Raw genomic sequence first — 24,978 nt, forward strand, 5'->3', positions numbered from 1 at the left:
AGGTGAAAGCGAAGATGCCCAAGATGCCATTGCGCAGATGTCAGCCACTGTCATACCTCTGAGGAGGGCCGTGGGTGCTGATAACGCTCTCGTGGAGTGTGCCCAGATGCCACTCCTTTTACACTAAAAGCGTGGGTGATAACGTCACACAGCCGTTGAGACAGCCGCTGTTTCGAAAGAGCCGCGTGAGTGTTAAAAAGTGATCGAACAGCAACCGCCTGATGTCTGCCGTGCGTAAAACATGAGATAACTGAGATAACGCGCGCACTGGGCAGACTAGGTGAGACGATTATCCCCCTTCTCTGAGGGTTTCTTCCTTCCACTTCATGAAGTGGAAGGAAGAAACCCTCAAGGTAAGAAATTATCGGCCGAAAATAGTTAATTTTGACTTTCGACATGAATGAAGGATTTGGCTGCAAAGTAGCCGCGCTCCTGTCCTCTCTAATAGAAATGCAGGACGGTGAGGCCGACAGCGCGTCAAGTCACTCACTCTCCTAGCCGACGTCGAGGCTATGATGAGCGCGCCTTGTCATGAACAACATTCTGAGAGAGATTTGTGCCAGAGGCTCAAAAGGGGAACCCCCAAGCCCGAAGCACTGTCGTCTGATCCCCTTCAACAAACGCTTCACTAAGGGATGAGCAAAACCCATCTCTCTTCACAGTCCATGTCGCACGACGAAAAAGGCCGCAACATACACTTTAAAAACGTTGCCAAATCATTATTTAACAGTGTCTAGGGTAGGTTAACACGATAGGCAGAGGTGGTGTCCTTAAGATCCATGTTTTCACATACAGCATATTGGCTCAAACAGTGGGCTCTGCTGTTACAGATGAACATACCAGATTTAACCACAGGATGGAGCTGTTGCTTAAGTAGCGCAACGAGACACCCCAACCTCTCCAAGCGCTCCCATTCAGCAGCCAGGGCAACAGCTGTTGGCTTATCACTGCGGGTCGCACAGTCCAGCTGCGACAGTGCGTCCCTGTGCCATAAGGCAGCTGTCATTTTGATGACGTCCCTGCGAGTCAGAAGTCAACAATTCATAACAGATCTGCTGCATCATCTGCATCAAGTCTTTAAATCCCACTTTAAGTACAGTGGTTGCTTTCTGTTCACTCACAAATGTTGCTACATGCTGAGGAACAGTCTTTTTAAATTGCTCCTAACACAGAGATGCTCACAAGTCAGAGTCCAAGTCAAGTCTCAAGTCTTTGAGCTAGAGTCCACATATTTTACATTCAGCGCTTCTTTTGTTTGGGCCTTGTTGCATGAAGTTTTAAAAGCCATGCTTATAATAAATGACACAGCAGCTGCTGGTGTGGTCAAAATGTTTTTTATCAAAATATTTTTCCTTTCTCACTTGTGGCCGCTGGCAGCAAATATATTACGCGTTACTTAGGTAGGTTAAAGGTTATGCAGGGAGGGGCATAACATTCACCTCATAAGACGTTCCCTAAAAATAAAGATAGTTCACGAGTCCCGCATTCTCAAGTCAAGTCTCTAGCCATTGTGTAAAGGGTAACTTCGATTTTTTCAAACTGGACCCTATTTTCCTATGTTTTTGTGTCTACGTGACTGACAATCTTTGACATTGGTCCAGTATAAAGCAAGAGCACTGCTGTCGGCAGTCAGATAAACAACCTACAATGTAAGTTATTGAACATTGTATGCAACATTATGAAAATAATTTCCAAGGAGGTCGATTTTCTGTTAAAGAGTAAGATCCTTTTTTTAAACATTAAAACATCCGTGCAATTGCGTTCGCTAGAGCCACCAGACTCCATGTAAATACACAGTAATTTTAGCATTGTAAAATACACTTCATTCAAAGTCGACAGAAAAAAAATGAAACTATGAAAAGCCGTTTCGGTACGTCTTACCACTTTTCCAACAATCACAACTCTAGTTTTGGTTGAAATAAATACATAGTTTACTGATTTACAAAGGAAAATATGTTGGCTATACACGCTGAAAAATATATTTTTTTTAAAAGGTGGTTTTAGCGCTTGGGATCTCAGAGCTGTTTCTGGTGAAACAAAAAGGTCTTAAAGAGGTTAAGGCATATCTCTGTAGGGATCCTTTCCATAATATTGTCACATACTTAAAATAATAATCTGAACATGTCTGTGGCAGAAACAGCACTTTTAGAAGACGTAATTGACCCTGCAAATTTGCCCTATGGGATTACATTGCAGCCCTGTTTGCGGCTGCAGGTCACAGCGTTCTCACTTAAAACTGGACCAATTGGGAAGATTGTTGTTCCCATCGTCAACATGGGAAAATAGGTTCAAGGTTGAGAAAAAAGGAATTACCCTTTAAGTGCAACTCCAGTCCAATTCTCAAACTTGAGTCCCCTTCTCTGCTTCAACACTCCTAAATCATAGTGATCCCCAAAACAATCAACATCAGCAGCGGAACAGAAGCGGTTAAAATGGCCCAGCAAATGGATAGCAAATTCCACATTAGTCAGCTTATCACCTTTTTCCTAGCTCCTGAATTTCTGACGATAAGCTTCAGGGACCAACTTGTACGCTTTGAGAACAGCAGCTTTTACCTTAGCCTATCTCAAAAAATCAGTAGCACTTTAACGAAGAGCAATTATGGGGTTTCATTTTGGTGAGTAGGCTACGTTTTGAATTTCTGTTTGCAATGTTTACAGCCTACTTTCTCTTTACACTTACCATCTGAGGAAAATGTGTTAATATCTGTGTCTTTATGGGGCACAGCCCACACTGCTGTACCACTGGGCTCCACATGGGTGGCCCACACATGCCCCGCATTTCAGGATGGCAACGGGGCCCAAAGTGGGCTTCACTGCAGTGGGCCCACACAGACAACAAAAGGACATATTTGCTTGGTTGTCTTAGCCAAAGACTTAACTAATGTTGTCCATGGATGTATTATGCCGCTATCCGAATCAAGGTCACCTGCCAGACCTTCCTCCACAGCGTTGCACATGCAAATAGCCCACAACACAACACATATAAGAAAACACATCCAAATTGACTACAACACAACACATTAAGAAAACACATGCAAATAGACCACAATACAATTAAGAATACACATGCAAATAGACCACAACATATTAAGAAAACACGTACAAATAGACCACAATGCAACGGAAGTGTTTCCAGGGGACACTTTTAGGTGACACACACACACACACACACACACACACTTAAACGTGTCCCCTGGAAACACTTGGTCTATTTGCATGTGTTTTTGTAAGTTGCAGTGCAGTGGCCACTGTAGGGTCTGGCTAGTCCACACAGCATTCGGCGAGTGGAGAAAAACGTGTTCTGATTAATTGGCATTTCTGTAAACCAATCACAATCATGATGGGCGGCGCTCCGCGCCAAATACAATAACAGTGCCTCTGCAAAATAGCTTCGGGAAGGAACTTGTTTTGGTGGAACAAAGCTCAAAAGTTGTTTTAGTCGTGTGTGGTGTATTTGGTAGCGATGCTGTAATGTTGTGTGGAGAGGAATCCGCCGACACTGTTTCTTGATTATAAAGGTTTATTTACATCAAAGAAATCAGCATCAATTGACAAGCCCTACAGAGCTCGGAGAGGACCTGTTTTCCCAATTTTCCAGTGGTCCTCTAAAGTTCTTTGTTCCAAACTGCATATCTATACCAATGGCTACAAGCCAACTGGCCTTCTTTTCAACAATGACATCTGTACCTTGGGGGCCCCATTGATAACACTTGACAGATGTTTCCAGAGAGGTGTCCTCTGAAAGTAGGCTAAAGTTCATCTGAGTTCTCCTGTCGATTCTTAAATACCAGTCATATAAAGCTTAAATACAAGTTATAGAATGATCAGATAAAATAGGATGACAATACACCTCACGTGCAACAGAATACTCAGATTCGAAAGATAGTCTAGCTAGCTGTCTGGATTTACCCTGCAGAGATCTGAGGAGACGTTAACCATAGTCTTCATAAATCGAACAGAGTTTAGAATGACAACACACAGAAAGCGGAAGGTGAGGGACATTTGGCCGAAAATGAGGGAGATCTGGTGGATCTTACGGCAGCACCGGACCAATCCCGGAATTGAAAAGTCATCGATTTAGGAGTACTTTCACACCTGAAAGTCCGAACCAAGGTCTGGACCGAGGTTCATGTTTTTGCATGTGATCCGCAAAGTTTTGGTTTCAACACTGCAGTTAAGCAAAGGTACTAAAGACCTATACGTGACAAAACTAGGTCCTGTTGCCATCACATACGTGGACTGCATCTCCTGACAGTTGTAATTGATTGGTTTGTAGACAGGCTTCCCTGTCCTCTCGTATCCTATCCTCTGTGTCTGCATTTTTCCAGCTGACCGCTGCTCTCCTGACACTTCTGCAGCTCTTTTTGTTTTGTTGCGTTGTTGTGAAGCAAGACACGGGAACTTTACTTGGGGTTTGAGGAGCACCAGCATTTATTTAGCGACAAACTGAAGCCTACATTGTGCATTTACTACCACTTAGCAAGTAAACTGCTGATATATTCTCTGCTCTGATAGCAGCTGCTCTGACTCTGAGCGCTGACACCGTTACCCTTTCTCACATACACACTAAGCATTGAGCTGTTCCTTAAAGGAGAATTCCGGCCAATTTTTACGTTAATCTTGATCGCTATAGCTACGCGAGTACTTTCGATAGAAAAACCCCGACCCAAATCAGTGCAGGTAACACGGAGAAGCTGCAGCTACGTACTACAAGCGTCCCTTGAGCTAAAACGGCAGTGCTCGGGGCAAGTTTTAGAGTGCCTTTGTGCCTCTTAACAGACACAATATGCAATTAATATGTCTGTGCCACATGAACAGTGCCCTTACGTGTCAACAATATGCGTTTTCAACTCAGACATTGTTTAAATTCACCTACCCTGGTCCCTGTCTCGATCCTGCCAGTAGCTAGCTTGCCCTGCTAGCTGATAGCCGTTAGCTGCCGTTTGGTGAGTGTATTCAGACAGGCTTCTGTGATAATCATCCCAATAACAATCCACGGAGCGGTGGTGGTGTGGCTATGTCCTCCAGAGGACAGTTCATGTCACGTCTTGAAGTGTATTCCCCCCTAAAAAAAACAATAGTGCTGTAGTAGCTGTTAGCTGCTAGCTGCCCTCCGGTGAGTGTGTACAGCCAGATAGCTGTTAGCCGTTAGCTGCTAGCTGCCGTCCGGTGAGTGTACTCAGCCAGGCATCTGTGATAATCATCCCAATAAAAATCCACGGAGCGCCCGGTGGTGTGGCTATGTCCCCCAGTTACTGAAGGCTACCTTTAGCTTGTGCTTGGAGCAGCAAGTTCATCTGCCTGTTTCCCCTCTGTCTGTCAGTCTCGTTCTTTCCAACTCTTGAGGCTAGTTCTTCGTCTGTATACTCTGGTTCGAATAAATAAGGATGACCATCAAACATAAAAAGGCTCTTCCGTGTGTTGCATATCTGCTATATTCTTCATACTCCAAGCTTCTTCCGTTATAAACAACTCCGCTTTTCACTCTTCACACACACTACGCTCCAATCTGCAAATGACTGTTTACCTTTTTCTGCTACAACTGAATTCCCAGGAGACCGCGCGATGCAACAGCTAGGCTTCAGTAACGCTATTACTGTGCAAGCCACAGACATAGTTAATCCCGTTTCCATGTAGTTACATAGTCACTGATATGGTCATAACCACTACAGTGCTCAATTACCTATTTTGAGTGGGAAATAATCTAAACCTTTCGCTGCAAAGGCATGATCTGTCCTATGCACGATATCCACCAACCCACCGGGCGCTCCGTGGATTTTTATTGGGATGATTAGCACAGATGCCTGGCTGAATACACTCTCCGGACGGCAGCTAGCAGCTAACGGCTAACAGCTATCTGGCTGTACACACTCACCGGAGGGCAGCTAGCAGCTAACAGCTACTACCGCACTATTGTTTTTTTTTAGGGGAATACACTTCAAGACATGACATGACCTGTCCTCTGGAGGACATAGCCACACCACCACCGCTCCGTGGATTGTTTTTGGGATGATTATCACAGAAGCCTGTCTGAATACACTCACCAAACGGCAGCTAGCAGCTAACGGCTATCAGCTAGCAGGGCAAGCTAGCTACTGGCAGGATCGAGACAGGGACCAGGGTAGGTGAATTTAAACAATGTCTGAGTTGAAAACGCATCTTGTTGACACGTAAGGGCCCTGTTCTTGTGGCACAGACATATTAATTGCATTTTGTGACTGTTAAGAGGCACAAAGGCACTCTAAAACTTGCCCCGAGCACTGCCGTTTTAGCTCAGGGGACGCTTGTAGTACGTAGCTGCAGCTTCTCAGTGTTACCTGCACTGATTAGGGTCGGGGTTTTTTCTATCGAAAGTACTCGCGTAGCTATAGCGATCAAGATTAACGTAAAAATTGGCCGGAATTCTCCTTTAAAGGACCTTCTCCGGTCTTATCGATCAAACTTAAAAGTCCGAAAGTCAGGACCAAATGAGGTAGGTTTGAAAGCCCCCTTAGACTATCATGATACAGACCTATGGACCATACACTGTCAAAATAAGACACAGCCAGCTACCCAATCATATTTATTTATTTGCAAATAATATGCATGTGCGCACACACACACGCACACACAGACACACGATTTGATAAAAATCCCAAAAAGCAAAGACAGGATGAGGCAACAGTTAGTGGAGGGCCCTAGAGGTTGAAGGCATGGATGTATAATAGGACCAGTCGATAGGGCCTGATGGATAATCTCAGTTTGTGAAGGCAAATTCAAAAGTACAGTACGTAGGTTTTCTGCTTTCACAAACAAAATAAACTGTTAAACTAACAGATGGCAGCAGAGGCCAGTAATCAAACAAATGCAGGAAAACACTGTCACTGTGGCGCACCCTATTGTATACAGACTATGGGTGCAGACCAGTGAGAGAGTCTATAAACGCAAAAACACCTTTCAGACCAAACCTAAATAAATACATAAAATGAGATGTTAATCTAACTGTGTGAACAGGGCATTCCTGAAAAAGAGGGCGTTGCTACTTAAAAATAAATTAAATCCCACTAAATGCATGAATATTGTGTTTTGCTTTTACCACAGTGAGGCTACTTATCCTTGGTATGATTTTCTGTTAAATTGTATTTCTCTTTCCAAGATAATTTATAATGTTTGGACTTAAATAAAAGTCATTATTTAACACTCTTACCAAACATTTAGAGTTGCAACATAAAGCAAAAGAACAGCACATCTTAAAGATAAATATAACAGCAACACCAGCCACAAAGCATGTAGTGGGTGCAAAACTAAATTAATTTTCATCAGAAATAATGAGTGCAAATGTCAGTACTTTAGAGCTTTGTCAATGTGATGAGATTTAAAGCTAAAAAGAGATTAAAAAAAAAGACATGTCAGTGAGCAAGTAGACTGAGTAACCTAAGGTTTCAGTTGGGCAGTCACTTCACTGTCCTGACCGAAACAAAAAGGTATTTTTTGCCACTGAGGTGTCAGGAGAGAGAGAAGTCCATGTTTGGGTCTGCAGCTAAGCAGATGCAAATTCCTCTACAGCCTGGTCCACAGCTTGGCATCCAGGAAGTGCAGGAGAGCATTCATGAGATGTTAGTCACATCAGTAGGCCATGCCACTTTGCTATTGGCTGGCGGATTGAGCGCATCATTAAGTTCCAGTGATTGTCTTCTGAACTCTTCTCCTTCCCGACAGTCAACTGTCCAATCAGATGTTTGGTTGATTTCTTAGTCGTGTGAGTCTCATACACATAAACCAATATTTTACACTGCTCCAGAGGAAATTCTGGCAGGGAGAACATGAGGACCTCATTGAAGACAGTCACCAGGCAGCGGGCCACTGCAGAGGTTTTTTGGTACCTCAACTTGCTCTGGTTGCACTGCACACTGATCCTGGCATACAGGACTAACAGGTACAACACAGAGAAGACAAATTAGAAACTGTATGTTATACTATACATATAGGACAGGTGCATGTTTATGGCTTTATTTTTCGCTTTTTTATTAAAAGGTGTTTGTTATCTACCTGCATCTGAGCATATTTCAGTGGGGCCCGTTTTGACCTTTAGCAGTCCAACCTCAAGCCTCTGTGAAGTGGGAAGAATCTTCAAAGACAGAAGCACCTCTCCGACAAGATCCTGTAAACAAAGTGGGAAGACATATGAGCACATAATGTGTCTATAGCAGGGCTCTTCAACATTTTTTAAGCCAAGGACCCCGTACCTGAAAGAGAGACGGAGCAGGGAAACCAAAAGGGAAAAACAAAAAGACGATGTAGTACATTGTATAAAAATTAAGTTATATATTATACTGGGTCTACAATAATATATAGGATGGCCTATAAATACCTTTTGGCATAGAATACTAAGCTATTAAAATAATAATTGTTGACATGATTTTCTAAATTGTGTTTTAATGTTAATATCTGTGGATGGCTATCTTAGTGACTACCTTTCCTATAGGCCAGTGCGCTTAGGGTCAATGGATTTTTTTCACATATAGGCTAATATACTGTATATTTACTAATAATATGTTGGATTCATGTTAACACATTGTAATTTTCTTGGAAACTTATAAACAACAATAATTTGGTGACCCCCCCTGCAGTAACTCTGGGGACCCCTTAGGGGTCCCGAACCCCCTGTTGAAGATCTCTGGTCTATAGTATATAAAAATATGGTTGTAAAAGTAAAAGAATTATGGCTATTTACAATAAGCCAAGGATTATATAGTCTCACATGTGTAATTTTTTTTCATTTCAACCATTCAATATTAAATCCTGTTCTGTTTGTTGAGTTATTGAGTTTTGCAGTTATGGTGATAATACTGTAAATTCTGCATACATCCTGGTTCTAAACTGATATTAATTTAAATGGAATTTAATAAAATTAAATTGATTGAGGGCTTAATAGTTTATTATTTAGTTTTTCTCCCAGTTTTATAATCATTATAATAAAATAATAATTATAATAACATACTCTAGTCTACATTACCCAGAAAGGGGATGTGTAAGAATGTCCTTCTTTAATTCACCTCAACTGTAAGATGAGGAAAAGCATTCCTGTTTGAATACATGATGTATTACTGTACCTTCTGGGGTATCTTCAGATCTTCTTGTAGCTCCAGAGGGTAGGAGATGTTGAGCTGCCCTAGAGCTACCCTCACCTCTCCTAACACTGTGTGTCTGGAGAATTTATCAAAGTCCCTCACCTGAAATGCACACAGACAGATGCCAGACAGACAGTTTACTTCCAGAATCACACATTCCTTTCTCTCTACTTAGGTCTTATTTATTCAACTGACAAAATAATGTCCTATGATTTGAGAGATACTGAGAGATGGGTTTGTGTACTGCAGGACCTCCATCCTGAGGTTGATGTGATGAAGCTCCTTATCCTCTTGCAGAATACAGCTGAACTGGTCTCCATATAAAGGGTTACAGCTGCCCTTTACAATGCGAGTCCGCCACTCCTGCAGCACTGTCCACAGGACAGATGCAGTCCCTTCGCCCTAAGAGGGACACAGCAATAATCCATAACACCTTTTTACAGTACAGAGGTACAGCTCCAAGGCTTTAAATAATAATCTGAAGACATATATTTACAAAGCGGGCCTGCAAAGCATAAAAGGAGAAAAGAAAAGTTGTATATTTTGCTTGTAAGAAGATGCAGTAGTTTGTGTTACCACATACAATGGTTTTGTATGTGGTAACTACTAACTAATGAAGACAAAATTACCTCCTCATCCATGCAGTCATCCAATTCCACTACCTCTGAACCTGCCCACATGAGTCTTAGATTAACAAATGGCTGGAGGCTACGCATCTGGCTGTGCTCCAGAAGCCCCTCCACCTGCAGGACGGTTACCACCAGCTGGGACTGCAGCTGGTCATAGTAGATGGAAAACCGTAAAGACCCATTGACCTGGTAAAAGAGGGTGTGTTAGGAAAGACACCAAAGACCGCTGCTGATATTGCTTGAAAATATGAAATGCACTCTGTTTTCTTTAAAAGGTATAATATGTGGGATTTTCCTAAGAAATCAAATGTATAGAATCATACAAAACGTATCCCTCTCAATCATCACTTATGATCCAGCAGAAGTGTTTGACGGTGTCTGTATCTGTGTGCGCCAACAAAGATCCTTTGGGCCCCACGTGGGAGTGTAACCCTGAGCCAATAACAGTGGCAGGGTGCGCAGCAGCCTGTTCTCATTCCCAATACTGCCCCTTTGTTACGCCCATCGACGTCCGATACCGACGGCACCCAGAGGAGACCTCTACTGTGTGCTGTCGGTCAGTTTGTCTAACTGACACACACATGCAGCAGGTCAGCAAAGGAATAAAGCTCTGCATTCACACAAAATCCGACAATGCAGCCCCTTCCCACGGAGGTGTGGGTGTGTTTATTTGTGCTTTAGAACGTCACCGCGATGAACCAATCAGAAAAAGGGGTTTATTTCTCTCATTCCCGGCTTTGGTCTCACTAATGCTCCCATTTATAATTCACTCTCTAGCTCACTCGATTACCACTGCTTTCTCTCTCTCTCTCTCTCTCTCTCTCTCTCTCTCTCTCTCTGGCTCTTTGAGCCCAGGAGGGGCCATCACTCATTTGACTTTGTTTTGCGTTAATGTGCATCTTTTTTATTTCATTCTGCTAACAAACCACAAAAAAATGCCTATAGGCTGCTGTCAACAGGGTAAAGACCCATTAAATAAGTTTCAATAAGCTGCCAAACCCAACAAACTGAGCCTTTAGGAAAAAAGTGGATACAGTCAATGAGACGTGAGGCATTAGCTGGAAGTCTGGGAGTACTGTGGATAAATCAGAAAGCTATGCAGTATTATGTTTGCAAGTGCCTTAGCTTGCTAACACATATTTAACATTAGCTTACTAATAGCTAACGTGTGATCTCTGGTTGAGATAAGTTGCTGAAATAATACTTTCAAAAACCACCTCAAGCGAGCATTTTTCTGTTTCAATACAGTTTTTAATACGATAAAAAAAAAAAAAAAAATGGGCATGAAAAATAAATTTAGGGCAAAAGGGCCATTGTACGGCATCTATTCCCTGACTGTTCTATTGCCACCATGACGTTGACATTTTTGGTTTTAAGTAAAATATCTTGACAACAATTGGACAGATTGCCTTGAAGTTTGCTACCAATATTTAATGTACCCTCAAGAAAGACTTTGGTAATCCCCATATGTTTTCTCAATGTCCATTGCCATCATTTGGCCAACATTTTTATCTGTCTAACAGTTTAGTTTATGACTAATACTTACTACTCATACAAAGTTAATGATATTTCCATCAGCCTCAGGTTTACTTTAAGTTTGGTGCTAATTAGTAAATAGAATGCTAGAAACTGAGATGGTGAACCTGGTAATTATTACCTGCTGAACATCAGCATCTTAGTATTGTCATTGTAAGCATGCTAATGTTAGAGTTTAGCTCGATGGAAATCTTGCAGTAGGCTACAGCTTACTCCAAAAACTACATATGCCTCCCTTACAAAACAATGAGTCGGATATGCTTTTGAAGATAAGGAGTTCGTAAGCCAATAGATGAAGAGAATAAACAGAAAGACAATTGTTGGCAGATTGTCACATGACAACAGGATTAAACAGTAATATACCACATTGTTAATGTTGGCCTGCTCTCCCATATCTCTGTCTGCCTGGCTGGATCCTGAGGAGGGAAACGAGGCTTGAGACAGACAGCGACTCAGCCTGCGGACCTTTGTGCTGACTTCCTCCACCTGGGAAGCATGCAGAAATGAACACCATTTCTATTAGTAGTGTTTTTAATTACAACTACAGCACCTCCACCTTTTATTTGACTTGGGACAAGTCCCAACTCACTTTTGTTTAAACAAGTTAATCTTAATCTTTATGTACATAGACAATGTTGTCTATTTGGAGCATCTCCACAGACTACAGGGTCTGAGCAAAATAACAGGAATACCTAACAATATAATGTAATCTTTTACAAATAAACATAACATTTAAAAAGTATAGATAAATAAAACATTTGAGGAACTTATAATGTCAAAATGGTATTTACACTGCATCAAAATGGTGTTTTATAAGGCTGTAGATTATAGTTGTGTTATGTTGAAAAGTTCTCTTATTTTCTTTCTCTACCCAGAATGTAGCCCTAAACCTCGTGGACTGCCTGATGACAGTGCAGTCCAGTTTTCATCCAACTCTATTTTGCCCCTAAGTTCAACATTTACGGTGTTTGGTGTTTTAAGCCCCCAACGTCGTCTTCCAGGCAGCACTGCCTGGAAGGCACTATGATTAGGCAGTGGTTAGGGTTAAAAGTGCAATATGTAATATTGTATGTAATACTGGCAGCTAGCAGTTAAAATAGTTACTTCACTACCAATTTAAAATACTGGAGAGTCGTCTCCCCCGCCCCCTCCTGCCCAGACTCGAAGTTCACGGAGGTTGCCAGGCTGAGACCACAGCATTCACAACTATGTTGCTAGACGCTTTTCTCACATAGCCAGACATTACTTCACAGCACAGCGGAGTAGCTAACGGTAGATGCTAGTCTCACATAGCCAGACATTACTTCACAGCACAGCGGAGTAGCTAACGGTAGATGCTAGTCTCACATAGCCAGACATTACTTCACAGCACAGCGGAGTAGCTAACGGTAGATGCTGGCTATATTGACAGTCATAAAAGCCCATGCTCACGTGGAGCTCTGTAACCAACTGACAGACACACTTTTTCGGCTTAAAATTACAGTATGAACCGCTAAAAACACAACAACCTCACTGTCCTCTCCACACGCCAGTCAGGTACACTTCCTCGGCTTAGAATTACAATACGAAACGCTAAAAATACCACTACCTTGCCAACGGAACACACTTCTTTGGCTTAGAATTACGGCAACAATCGCTAAACACACTGCAAACTCACAGTCCCCTCTTTCCGATTTACAGCCCCCCTCTCGTGGCTTAAAATAACTCACCGTTGTCGGCTCCAGCTGCTGAACTACACGTTGTAAACAGCCATGGGCTGCTTGCCTGGTCCTCCCGGTAACGTTAAAAGTTAGCAGGGTTAGCATTAGCCAGGACCAGTCGGGATCACTTTACTGGCTATGTCTCAATTGTTTTTGCGAGTAACCAACTCGGGTACTCTAGCTATATAATTCTATGTGAGTACACAAATGTTGAAATGACAAAAAATGCCCATCCCTAGTAGCTGTGATAAATTAGCCTGAAACTAATGCTTACCTGTTCAGGAGGAAATAAGCCAACTCTGCGTCCTTTTGGGATCTAAGCTGTCTTCATCTTTCAAACACATCTCCAATATTTACCAGGGGGTTGTTACGTCTCTGGTCACGCAACTGTTAGAAACATGCGGTTTTCTTTTTTTTAATGTAATGCAGAATCTGTCTCCGTTGATCCTGTTCGTTTGTTTGCTGCTTTCATGACTGTACTACCGTTACAGCTGTAGCGCGCTGGGTTTACGTTTTTACAGGTATATCTGGCAACCCGGCCTGCCTGTCAAACTAGGCCGTTGATAACAACACACAGATCAAAACATAAACATAAATTCACGGAATGTAAATTTCAAAAAGAAAAAATACTGACATTAGCATTGTTGTCAGAAAAGATAGCATTTCAGTTTAACATGTTTCCTTAATATCTGATGAGGCATTGGTGTCATTTTTGGATTTATTACAGTACAAATATTACATATTGGACCTTTAAGGTTAGGTGCCTTGAAGTCTGCGGTCGCAGCACTGCCTTGAAGTCGACGTTGGAGGCTTAAAACATCATCGGGCAACATTTACCCTGTCCTAACAGTAAAAACTACAAGTAATTTTTACACTCAGCAGGACCATTACTAACAGGAGTAAGGTGATAGTAAGGTTGTCTAACACAGCTCACATGTAGTAGATCAACACAGATACCTCACCCAACTGGATTCATCTCGCAGATATAATAATAGGGCTGCTAAACTTGATTCTTAGTTTAGTTTGCAGCTGTCATACCTGAAAATGTCCTGCATTTCCATCTTCTCTACCATACTTAATACAGGTTTTTTTTGCAAATTGTCCATAATTCTTTAACTACGCACTATAGCTTCAAGGCGCTTACACATGATAAGCGATTTGTGCACCGCTAGGTTGGCAGCAGAGCAAAGCGTAGAGAGCAAAGTGCAGCCCAGGTATTTGTCATCAAGGGTGGCAAGGAAGCTATTTCCCCGTTGCTAGGTAACGACAGGCTGTTATCTCATTGGTTGCAACTAGGTCGAAGTCGAAATAATTGGAACGGCAAATACGAGCGGTGCGCAATCGCAGGGGTTGCGCAGCGCATAGTTGGGCACCACCGCCCTCCCCATAGAAAATCAATGGAATGGCCGGGGCAAAGCGTTTTTGCCGCCTATCATGTGTAGGCAGCTTTAGCCACACAGAGCCCTAGAACCTCAGACATCTATAGATTTGTTAAGAAATCTGGTCATTGTTAAAATTGTACAGCATGGGTGCTGCTTTGAACTCTAGGCCACCTGATACAATAGTGTGGCCACATATACAGTATGTATAATGTAAGGTCATAAGAAAAGAAGTTTAAATTAAATTGTTTGTTTAGTAACACTTTACTTGAAGTTTTCTACATAAGAGTGACATGACACTGTCATGAACACATGACACTTTCATGACACAGTCATGAAACCCTATGAGGTGTATTTTCATCCTATTTTATCTGATCATTCTATATAACATGTATTTGAGCTTTATCTGAACATTTAGGACTGGTATCTAAGATTCGACAGGAGACCTCGTATGAACTTTACTCTACTTTCAGAAGACATCTCTCTTGAAAACATCTGTGATGCATTATCAATGGCCCCTCCAAAATAAGGCCAGTTGGCTTGTAGCCATTGGTCAAAGTATTGTTTCCTCCCCCATCTATGTCACATATGTTATAGAATTTATACCATGTTCAAACAAAGAAAGCCAGAGTGACCACTTGAGAATTGGGAAAACAGGTCCTCTCTGAGCTCTGCAGAGCTTGTACATGATGCTGATTTCTTTGATGTAAATAAACCTTTATAATCAAGAAACAGTGTCAGCGGATTCCTTTCCACACAATATTACAGCATCGCTACCAATTACACCACACCTACTTACTAAAAGAAGGGTTATGTCATAAACGTTTATGACTTGTTTATAAAGTTTTATGACACTTTCATGACAGTGTCATGTCACTCTTATGTAGAAAACTTCAAGTAAAGTGTAACCGTTTGTTTTATCCGCACCTCTCAAAACCATTTCCTCTTACCCTAGTACTTGGGGCTCCTGAGAAGTTTCCTGCTGTTCGTGACTTTTCTTCTGAGTACAGCAGCTCACTGTTCACTGCAGTACAAACCAGACAAGTTTGCATTAGGTTATTAACTTTCCCTGCAGACACCCAGCATCAGCAATATGTGCTGTACTGTTTGGTATTGTAATCTAATCTACTCACCAGTGTCTTGCCGGGTGTATGTGGTGTATGTCTGTGTGCAACATCTGAAGGCCTGCCATGCCAAGATGCCCAGTGCCAGCAGAAGAAGAGTGACTGAGATTCCTAGGATGCAATACTTGACCGTGTTGGAGAACGGCATACTCAGGTCTCCAGCAGCCGACAGCAGCCCCATCGGGGCTGGATAGTCCATCAGTGGAACCATTACTCTCAAACTCCATGTGGCCTTTACATACCTCTGCAACACAAGAAGACAAACCTGGTAATGGGACAATACTGTAGATTATAGAACTTTGAAGCCACGTAACAGCTCCTCCTCTTCCCTCACTCACACTGCAAAACCAAAGGGGGATCGTGCTTTCTCCGTCTACTCCCAGCTTTGGAACAGCCTCCCGTACAATAGTAAGGCATGTTCTACGACTGAAAACTTCAAATCTAATTCAAAGACACATTTTATCCCCCTTGCTTTTAGCAATGTCTGAGGCTGCCTGGCTTCTGTCAAGCCACCTCCTGGTCGGCCCTTTTATTCCCTATACTGCTTTTAAGCTATTGCTGATTTAATTCACTCTTCTAACTTTGTTCTTTTTTGACGTTGGTTTTACCATGCAAGTTCTTGTGCAAGTTTGTTATGTACTTTTTTATTTATGTAGCCTTCTGTTGTATCTATGTATCAAGGCATACTTCACCCCATCTGCCCTGGTTGTAAAGCACTTTGGGTCCACTTGCTGTTTTAAATATGCTGTATAAATAAAGATGACTTGACTTGATATAATGGACCCATTGGCAGCAATATTGGAGGTTCAGCCTTAGGGCAGCACCAATATCACAACAGCAGTGGTGGAAGTATTTAGACCTTTTACTTAAGTACAAGTACTAATACCACACTGTAAAAACACTCTGTTACAAGAAAAGGCCCTGCATTGAAAACGTTTGTAAAAGTATGTAAATTTAATCAGGAAAATGTAATTAAAGTACTGTATTAAGGGCACCTGGGTAGTTCACCTGGTAGAGCAGGTGCCCAAACATAGAAGATTACTCCTTGACGCATCGGCCGCAGGTCCGACACTAACCCCTTGCTGCATGTCATCCACCTCTCTCCCCTTTCATGTCTTCAGCTGTCCTATATAAATAAAGGCCTAAAGAATGCCCAATAAATAATCTTAAAAAAATAAATAAAAATAAGTAGTCTGTATTGAAACAGGAAAATCCTCACATTTTAGAAACTGGATACGATCAAAACAGTTATGTCAATCAACTAAGTGTTTTGTCGGTAAATCATTTCAGCTGGACGTTTAGGCCTATACTGTTGGGTAGTTTAAATTATAATAAAAACTTGTATTTTGTAATCTACATGTGTTTTGTGTGAAAAAATGTAGTGGCGTAAAAAAGTACAATATTTCCCTTTGAAATGTAGTGGAGTAGAAGTAGAAAGTGGCATCAAAAGAAAATTATTTTATAAGTAAATAAAGTACAAGTACCTCCAATGTGTACTGAAGTACAGTATTTGAGGAAATGTACTTAGTAACATTCCACCATTTCACAAGAGGATTCCTGTCTGCATTTGGTTAATGTGAGTAGCAGAAGTGAATAGCAACTACAGAATCCACACTAGCTTGCTGTTACATGGTGGCATTAAAGCTCCACATGACAATTTTGCATGTAGCTCTGATCCAGGACTGTCAGACATCATGCAGGACTTGTACGGGTAACCTTTTTGACTGAATACCTTCAATACCTATGTTATAATGACAAGGTCAAATGTGGATAATGTTAATGGCTCCAACCAGTTTTCTCTGGCAGATTCCATACCAAAGGGAACAAAAGAGGAAAAGACATGGTGAGTGATGATGAACCTGCTTTCTCTTGACACACTTCTGTTTGGCAAGCCACGTATCAAGTTAGTGAAGAAAAGGAGGTAAAGGAGTTAATGCTGAAGATGATTGGTCACTTTAGCCATCAACATAAAATGACAATTATTAAAAACAAAACAAAAAATCCACAGATTTTAAAGTTTCTCTGATGTGATGACATGCTGCTGTGTTGGTTTTTTACCTTTGGGTTTTGCTGTTATGACAAAACAAATTATTAAAATATGTCAACTTGGGCACTGCGGACCTGTGACAGGCATTTTTCACTTTCTCTGACTTTTGTGGACTACTGTAAACAATTGATTAATTAAAAAAAGTCAATGGATTAACTGACCATGAAAATAATAGTTAATTGTAGCCCTAATAGGAGTTGAAACCTTTCAGTTTCCAGGAGATGGGAGTGGTAATACAGAGAGACAGAAAGAAAAAACAGCATGGCACACTGGCAAAAAGTCAAAGTGTATCAATATCACAGCCAAAGTCTTAAATACTAACGTAACATTAGTTAATAATTTTAACATCTCACAGTAGGAAAAGCAGGTGTAAATACTACAGTGAATGATGACTAAATTAAATGTAGCCATTTCAGTTTGAGGGTCCTGGTGTTGTTCATGCCTCACTTCAAACTGTCCTAGCTTACTGGAACACTTAAGAACGAAGCCATCTTTAATGTTATCAGTAAAACCTGTGTTTGTAGGCCTGCAGGCCAAACTGCACAAGATTGAGCCCTGGATTGACCTTGTTTTGAGGTAAGCCAGTAAGTAGATCCAATGTTGATTTAGAGCTTTGGCAAAAGTTACAGAGCATTTTCAGTTCCAAATCTTTTTAGCTAACGGTAGATGCTAGGGGCATCTAAGTTGTTTTTAAAAAGTTTGTGACAAAAGCTACAAGATTCAGTTGGTCTTACAATATTACATACCTGTATAAAAAAAAAGGGCACAGTTAACACACACATGAACTGTATGCGATTTGCAGAAGTCAAAATGTCCGTATGCCTGCTAACTTCTGGAACACACTTTAATAGTCAGATTATTCATTGAGGTAAAGAGAACTGGTGTGGCATGGTCAAAAAGACAAGCTTATCTCCTGTCAGATATGGTTTAGTCAAATAGCACTTGTCCTGCTCACACTCCATGCAAAACCAAATCAACAGTGCAAGGAAAAACCTACAAAGTTGTATTTAAACAAAGAAAGTTACATACAACCCTTCTGTTGCTGCTTTCCACTTGAACTAATACACAATCACATGGAGGACACAAACACATTACCTGTAATAAGTAATGAAAACTCAGCTCATCCTTTTCTTCAGCAAGTATTTTCCTGTGCTATAATCCATGCAGAACTCTTCAGAGTTCACAGAAACAAAATAACTCGTCAGCAAGAGAAATTCAAAGCTGCATCTTATCATACAACTGTTCCTCCTGTTTTTGCCACTCTAGGCACACCCCCTCTCTCTCTCTCTCTCTCTCTCTCTCTCTCTCTCCACAGACACCCAGCACATGACTTCCTGCACACCATTCCGGGCAAACTGGTTTGATTAGATGTAAATGGCATTTTAGGAAGCGTAACATGACCTGATCTTCAGCTCTTGTCCTTGAAGATCCCTCTACAGGCCTGCTTCCCAAATGTTTAGGTCACAGAACTTGAACGATCAAGCCATGCCCCTGCTGCCATGTAGCACAAGAAACTGTTTTGCACTGAATCCTGCCTAAGCAGTCACGTTTATCTACTATATATACCACAGTCAACATTTCTATTGCACTTTTAAGTAATAATTATATCCAATAAGTTCAGGTCGTTATTGTCGTAGCTGTTTAGGGGTTTGATATATTCCATATGTTCATTTTCTAAGTTGAACTTTCAACTTCAGCTCTGCTTTATCATTCAACTGTACCCAAACCAGCTGTAGCTAGGTGCTGTAAACTGACAATGATAAGACACACTTAACTCGCCTACAATTGTAACAGCTAAATTGCCACCAAGACAGGATCCTGACTTAAAAAGACATGTACCTTATAATATTTTCATTATCATTACCAGACTTGTCCCCTATTATTTTTGCAGGACTGCACACAATGGGAAACAGATAATTTACCTTAAAATGGTACTTCAACAATAAAAACATAATGTTAAGTCATCCTGCTGGAAGACAAAGTTATTATAGGTTACTGTATATAACCCAAACCCCCTAGGTAACACTATATAAATATATACTGTTTTTATATAAATGAAGAAAATCATCAAGGATAGATCAACGCCAAACAACTTGAGACTAAAAAGACAAGCTACAGCACGCAGCATACCATTTACAGTACTTATGAACACTTTAATGTAATCTTCTTAAAAGAAATTGAACTTTTGCTCTCCTATATTTAATGAACTTTGATTTTGGTGATGTACGCATGATTTCTAATTAATGGTAAAGGTTAAAGCTGGATTAAGATACTGTGCACTCTGAGTCAATACTTTGAAGTAGATCATAAACTGAATCAGGGTCACCAAGGCAACACTTCTCCTGTAAAATTCAGAAATTATCCATGATCCTTTTCACCAATCACAGACATGCTTTCCTCTGCACTCAGTAGAGCTTAGAAAGTGACAGATAAACACAAAAAATGAAATTCAGACACACTTCTTAGAAATGTCAATACAAGTATTCCTATAAACATCACTAAGGACACTAAATTGCAATCTAAATATAAAATATGTGACAACTCTTGAAGGTAAAAGACAATTTTCACCATGTGACATAAGATACATTTTAGTCAAATGCATACTCTATGACTTTTTTTTCCACACCGATATGAATAAAAAAGGCTCGAGAGTATGAAAAGTAACGTAGTTTTATGTCTATCTATAGTATTTATTGACTTGATGTTTATGTTATGCTTTATTTGTTTTTGTTTTTTCTTACATTGCTTGTCTGTTGTGTGGTACTGCTGGCTGTAAATCAAATTGCCCCTCAGGGATAATAAAGTTTCCTTGATCCTTGAACGATATTACAATTTTCTCATAGCTTAGTGTGCTTTGATCACAGCTATTTAAAGGAATAGTTTGGATTATTTGAAGTGGGGTTGTATGAATAATAGGCACTCAAAATCAATAGTCAGTGCATTATTACCTACAGTAGATGGCAGTCCACAAGCAAAGAGACTGTGACAGAGTTGGACGGAGCAGGCTATTACCTGGAGACATTAATAAGATATTATTAACAAACTTAATAGCCTAATAATGTTCTTATGGGCATCCTAGAGTAGATCCAAACAGGCAATCTGATTGGTCAACTAGACATGTAAAATGTTCTCAAATCAGCATGACAGCTCACCAGGCTCTTCACTTGAAATATTACTCCACCATTTCCATGTCAACATCACAGAGTTGAATCAAAAACTACTTTTGAAACATTTGTATCCATGAAAATTAATCAGGAACCACCGTGGAACACACTCTCCAACATATGTATATAAAGTGATTCATCGGGTTAAACAAGTTTTTTTTATACAACTCTCTGGAAATGTTTGGATCACATCAGTTGTTGTGACACGGTGCAATGCAAAAAATAGCTTCTACATGTGAATTTCGCACCGTTCCATCCTGAACATAGCACCCACGGCTATATAAATCACGCTAAAACACATGCATCACCGTCACTAGCTGCTCTAACGTAACATATCTTTTAAATCGCACATTAAGAAGGTCAAAGCTGCAGGTCAACAAAGGCTGCGATGATGTACGTGCACTCGATGACCTTTTCGCATATGACTTATTGTTTGACAACCTGGTCACAAGCAAGCAAAACTTCTCTTAAACCACTACACTCCCTATACAAACAAACTCTTAAGGTTCTTGATAAGAAATCCATACACCATCATCATTGCCATATTGTTTGCCCCGGTTCACCTGTGTGTATTTGTGTTGATCTCAGCCAACTGTTCTTGTTTTTATGTTATTTTCTTTTAGCATTAGTATAATCAACTTTTATTGTATAGGGCCAAATCTGTATGTATTATTGATAGTTTAATCGTTTAATCTCATTTTAGGGTGACCTCTTAGCACCAGTCCAGGGACAGCGGATGTAAAATAGCCTCCAGGCTAATTCTGGCACATTTTTACTTTTATGTATTATTAGTGTGCGTTGTCCCTGACATAAATAAATAAATAAACATAAAACTCCTGAAAATGCCGCAAGGCATCATCGCTAATAGACTACAAATGGCTTCGAAGGTGAGGTAACTAAAGACACATTAGAGGATTTATGGTAGGCTATCGGGTGTGACAATTGGCAACAATTTACCCTATCATCTTAAAAACACAGTCAGCTAATTTCATACGTACAGCAAAGCTCCTCCTCTAGACACAGCTTGCTTCAACAGAGGCAGGAATGCCTGGTAGGGGCAGAAAAAAAAATCAACCTACCGTACAGGTTTTTTTTTTCAGTATGCTGAGAAGGAAGATGTAACCAATATTGCATTAGATCTTCTTGAATCTGCAAAATCTTGTGATAATTACTATGGTGTGTGTTTAGTTTGAAAAATATTGTTTTTGTTTAATTTTAATAATACAATTGCATCTGCATATAATGTATTGATAACAAAACTACCCCCTGCTACTACACAATCTAGATATACACATTTTGGGCAATTCCAGTCAGAGTGACACGTCACTGTACACTCTGTGGTAATGAAGACAAATAGTGCCCTCTGGTGGCAGCATGTCCAACTTACAGAGAAATTGCTTGAATTCTCCATTTAGATTGTTCTACAAACCGTTTATATCAATGAGGGTAAATACCAGAAACGTCTGTCAGTATAATATAATAGAGTTCAACAGCACCACAAACTACATCCTCCAAAATGATCATACAGTTAAATCAACACCTCTCTAAACTAAAAACTAAACATTATAACACTCATGAAGGTAGGATTTATTGCAGGACTGTTGTATTAGACTGCATAAGTTTCAGCTAGGTGTACCTAATATACTGGATACTGAGTGTATAAGTATGTCAGGCCACATTACAGTTTTAATGCAGTGATGCCTTACTAATGCAACGATTGAGATAGAATGTATGATATTGTCTTTCAGCAGATGCAGCATCTTATAATACCCTTGATGATACAAATGCTAAAATACCTGGAGATTCAATCCCGAGACTATTTTGGTTCTTTTTTATTATCTTATGTTCTCTCTGTATTATATCATCACGCTTTTGGGATACTACTGAATATACTATACAAGTAGTCTGAATCTGTCCCATCTCTCCCATCTAAATGGGCAGTCAGGAACACCCGCAATGCTTTTACAGATCTAGACTTTTCCAAATGACTGGAGTTGATTATGTAGTTTCTGGACATATTTGAATTAGGGCTAAAATGCCGAAAGGAAGCGGGCGGTGCATCAGCGGTATATGCGCAGTGAAAGATAAACTACTCAAATAACAAAAAGGAGTAGGCCTACACGTTACGAAGAAAGGAGAAATCTATCTTAAAATAGCACCATCTTAAAATAGCACCATCTGAAAGTAGCGCATGGAAACAATGCCAGTGGAACTTAAGTTTTCACTTTCAGTTTCCAATGGACATATTAACATCGATGCACTGAAGAGAGCGGAGAGTTAAGTTCAGTTAGGCCATGAATATATGCTGCAGCTCATCAAGACCAACATTAGGCTGTGGTTCATCATTGTCATGGGGTTACACCTCGGTCTGGACTGTTTCCCAAAGTTACATTAATTACACAATAACACTTTAGATGAGTAATCCAGAACAACAAGTTTAAAATGGCCCAATTAAATTGAAACCAGTCTTCAATTATTTGTCTCAAATCATCATGTCATCATGTGATATTCTAGTTCAGTACACAATAAACAAATAGTTTATTACTGGGAGCACTACAGATGAACATTTATTCACACCACTGGTGACAACCCCTGTAACAATGTGTCCACTATTTATCACATTGATCATACATGGTCCAGCCATATACTAGGTTTTGACCTAGTCTTGTTTACTAGCACTGGGTGCTGCTCTGCAGTCCACCCTGTATTCTGGGGCCAACTGAAACCAGACTTTCAATCAATATTCATAAAATACAGTCTCCTCTAGGCTAAGGGGGTTTTGTTACTTGTGTCCATCAAGATCTTCCTTTTGTTTTAGTTCGCAGTATTTAGAAAAATTAACCACTCGCGGGTCCTCCTGGTGTGAAATATAGCTTCTTTTCTTTTTTATTTCACTATCTGGTGAAGTGAGAGCTGAAGACATTCCAAAAAGAAAATGTTGATCCTCAATACCCAAGTCGACAAAAAGCACAACATCTAATAGAATAACACACATTACCTTGGGGATCATTAGAGGAGCCACAGCATTAGTGTGGAAGTTTTCTATCATCTTCTCTGCAGTAACAGTATTAAAGTCGGCCCCCACCATATTGATTGCTGCATTGTTGATCAGGCAGTTCAGACCCTTTTCTTGTACCAGCTGGCCCACCTCTTCCACATATTTCTCTATAATTTCCTGGTTCACTGGAACATAATGATTAAATCAAGTAATGTTTTCAGTTGAACTTCATATATCCAGTGCGTACAGGATATATGCTATGACTATATGTTTAAAAGTTTAAACATGCATGAGGCCAAGATGTGATTGTCGTGCTGTAAGATGTTGGTTGATATAACGTAGGCTTACATTTAGGATTTTTTGTTTCTTGGTGGTTAATATGTCTAAATAATCCCATGAGCGATTACATTACATTTTAAATTCATTTCAAATGTACAGGCCCTTGTGTTGTAAAGTGAGGGTGTTGTGTTTATGTTAGTTTTTGCACACATTTAAAAAAAACTATTATGGTAGTTTTTTACAGCCTCGCTTTATGAGGCACTGCAGAAAAATATCCAATTACCACATCAAACTTTTAAACGTTTTTAATGGTGAGTTTTATGGGGAGTTGCCTAAAGCGCTGTGGAGGTAGGTCTGGCTATGCAAGACCACTGACAGTGTTATAACTAGTGCTTATGAAATTCACAAAATAGAAACAGCCATTATTGCAGTGACACAGCTAGCAATGCTCTAGGTTACGGTATACCTTCAGTTGCTGTTATATAACATCAGTGTGGAAATGCTAAATGTTGTCTTTAACATGTGGCAATGCTTATTTAGATAGTAAAAACAATAACTATATTTTCCTATGGTTTGCATAATGTGTTTCCTTCCATGTTTTCGTCCTGATTAGATTACTTGACAAAATGAAAGGGTTATTTTCCAAGAGGCAAATGTTGACAATAATAGACATTCCTGATCCATTCGTTATTTATGATGAGATAGTCTGGCTTTCAGAAATACTCATTTTGTAAAGGAGAGAGCCATCCACTGTTTGCTTTTGCATTGAATTTGTTTTCAAATATTGAAGCTAAGATGGAGGTGCAGAGATTAGGGTGACAGCACAGCTGATGGAGCTTATGCAGTCACAGCACACAGATGGTTTCTCTGGCAGCCTCTTGAGTCCCGATTTTCTTAAAGCTTCTATTGCTTGGGAGCAGCATACATCCCTGGTCTGCTTCAGGTCAGTTAATTTGGAATTTGGCTTCTATGCCTCCATTTACAGACACATTACCTTGGCACAGAGCACA

At 40.4% G+C, this 24,978-nt stretch overlaps 1 protein-coding gene across 1 annotated transcript; it reads right to left on the minus strand.

The window, feature by feature from the left end:
* Nucleotides 1-7,199: 7,199 nt before the first annotated feature.
* On the minus strand, nucleotides 7,200-15,706 carry syt19 (synaptotagmin XIX). Its single transcript, XM_028584432.1, has 8 exons — nucleotides 15,490-15,706; nucleotides 15,307-15,380; nucleotides 11,641-11,763; nucleotides 9,742-9,927; nucleotides 9,365-9,514; nucleotides 9,095-9,214; nucleotides 8,031-8,142; nucleotides 7,200-7,910 (listed from the first exon to the last, which is right to left on the minus strand). Exons 1-8 carry the CDS (start codon nucleotides 15,689-15,691, stop codon nucleotides 7,603-7,605), a joined length of 1,275 nt encoding a protein of 424 aa, XP_028440233.1. The 5' UTR covers nucleotides 15,692-15,706; the 3' UTR covers nucleotides 7,200-7,602.
* Nucleotides 15,707-24,978: the final 9,272 nt, after the last annotated feature.

This window comes from Perca flavescens, chromosome 8 (genome assembly GCF_004354835.1).
Source record: "Perca flavescens isolate YP-PL-M2 chromosome 8, PFLA_1.0, whole genome shotgun sequence".
In the NCBI taxonomy this organism is placed as follows: Eukaryota; Metazoa; Chordata; class Actinopteri; order Perciformes; family Percidae; genus Perca; species Perca flavescens.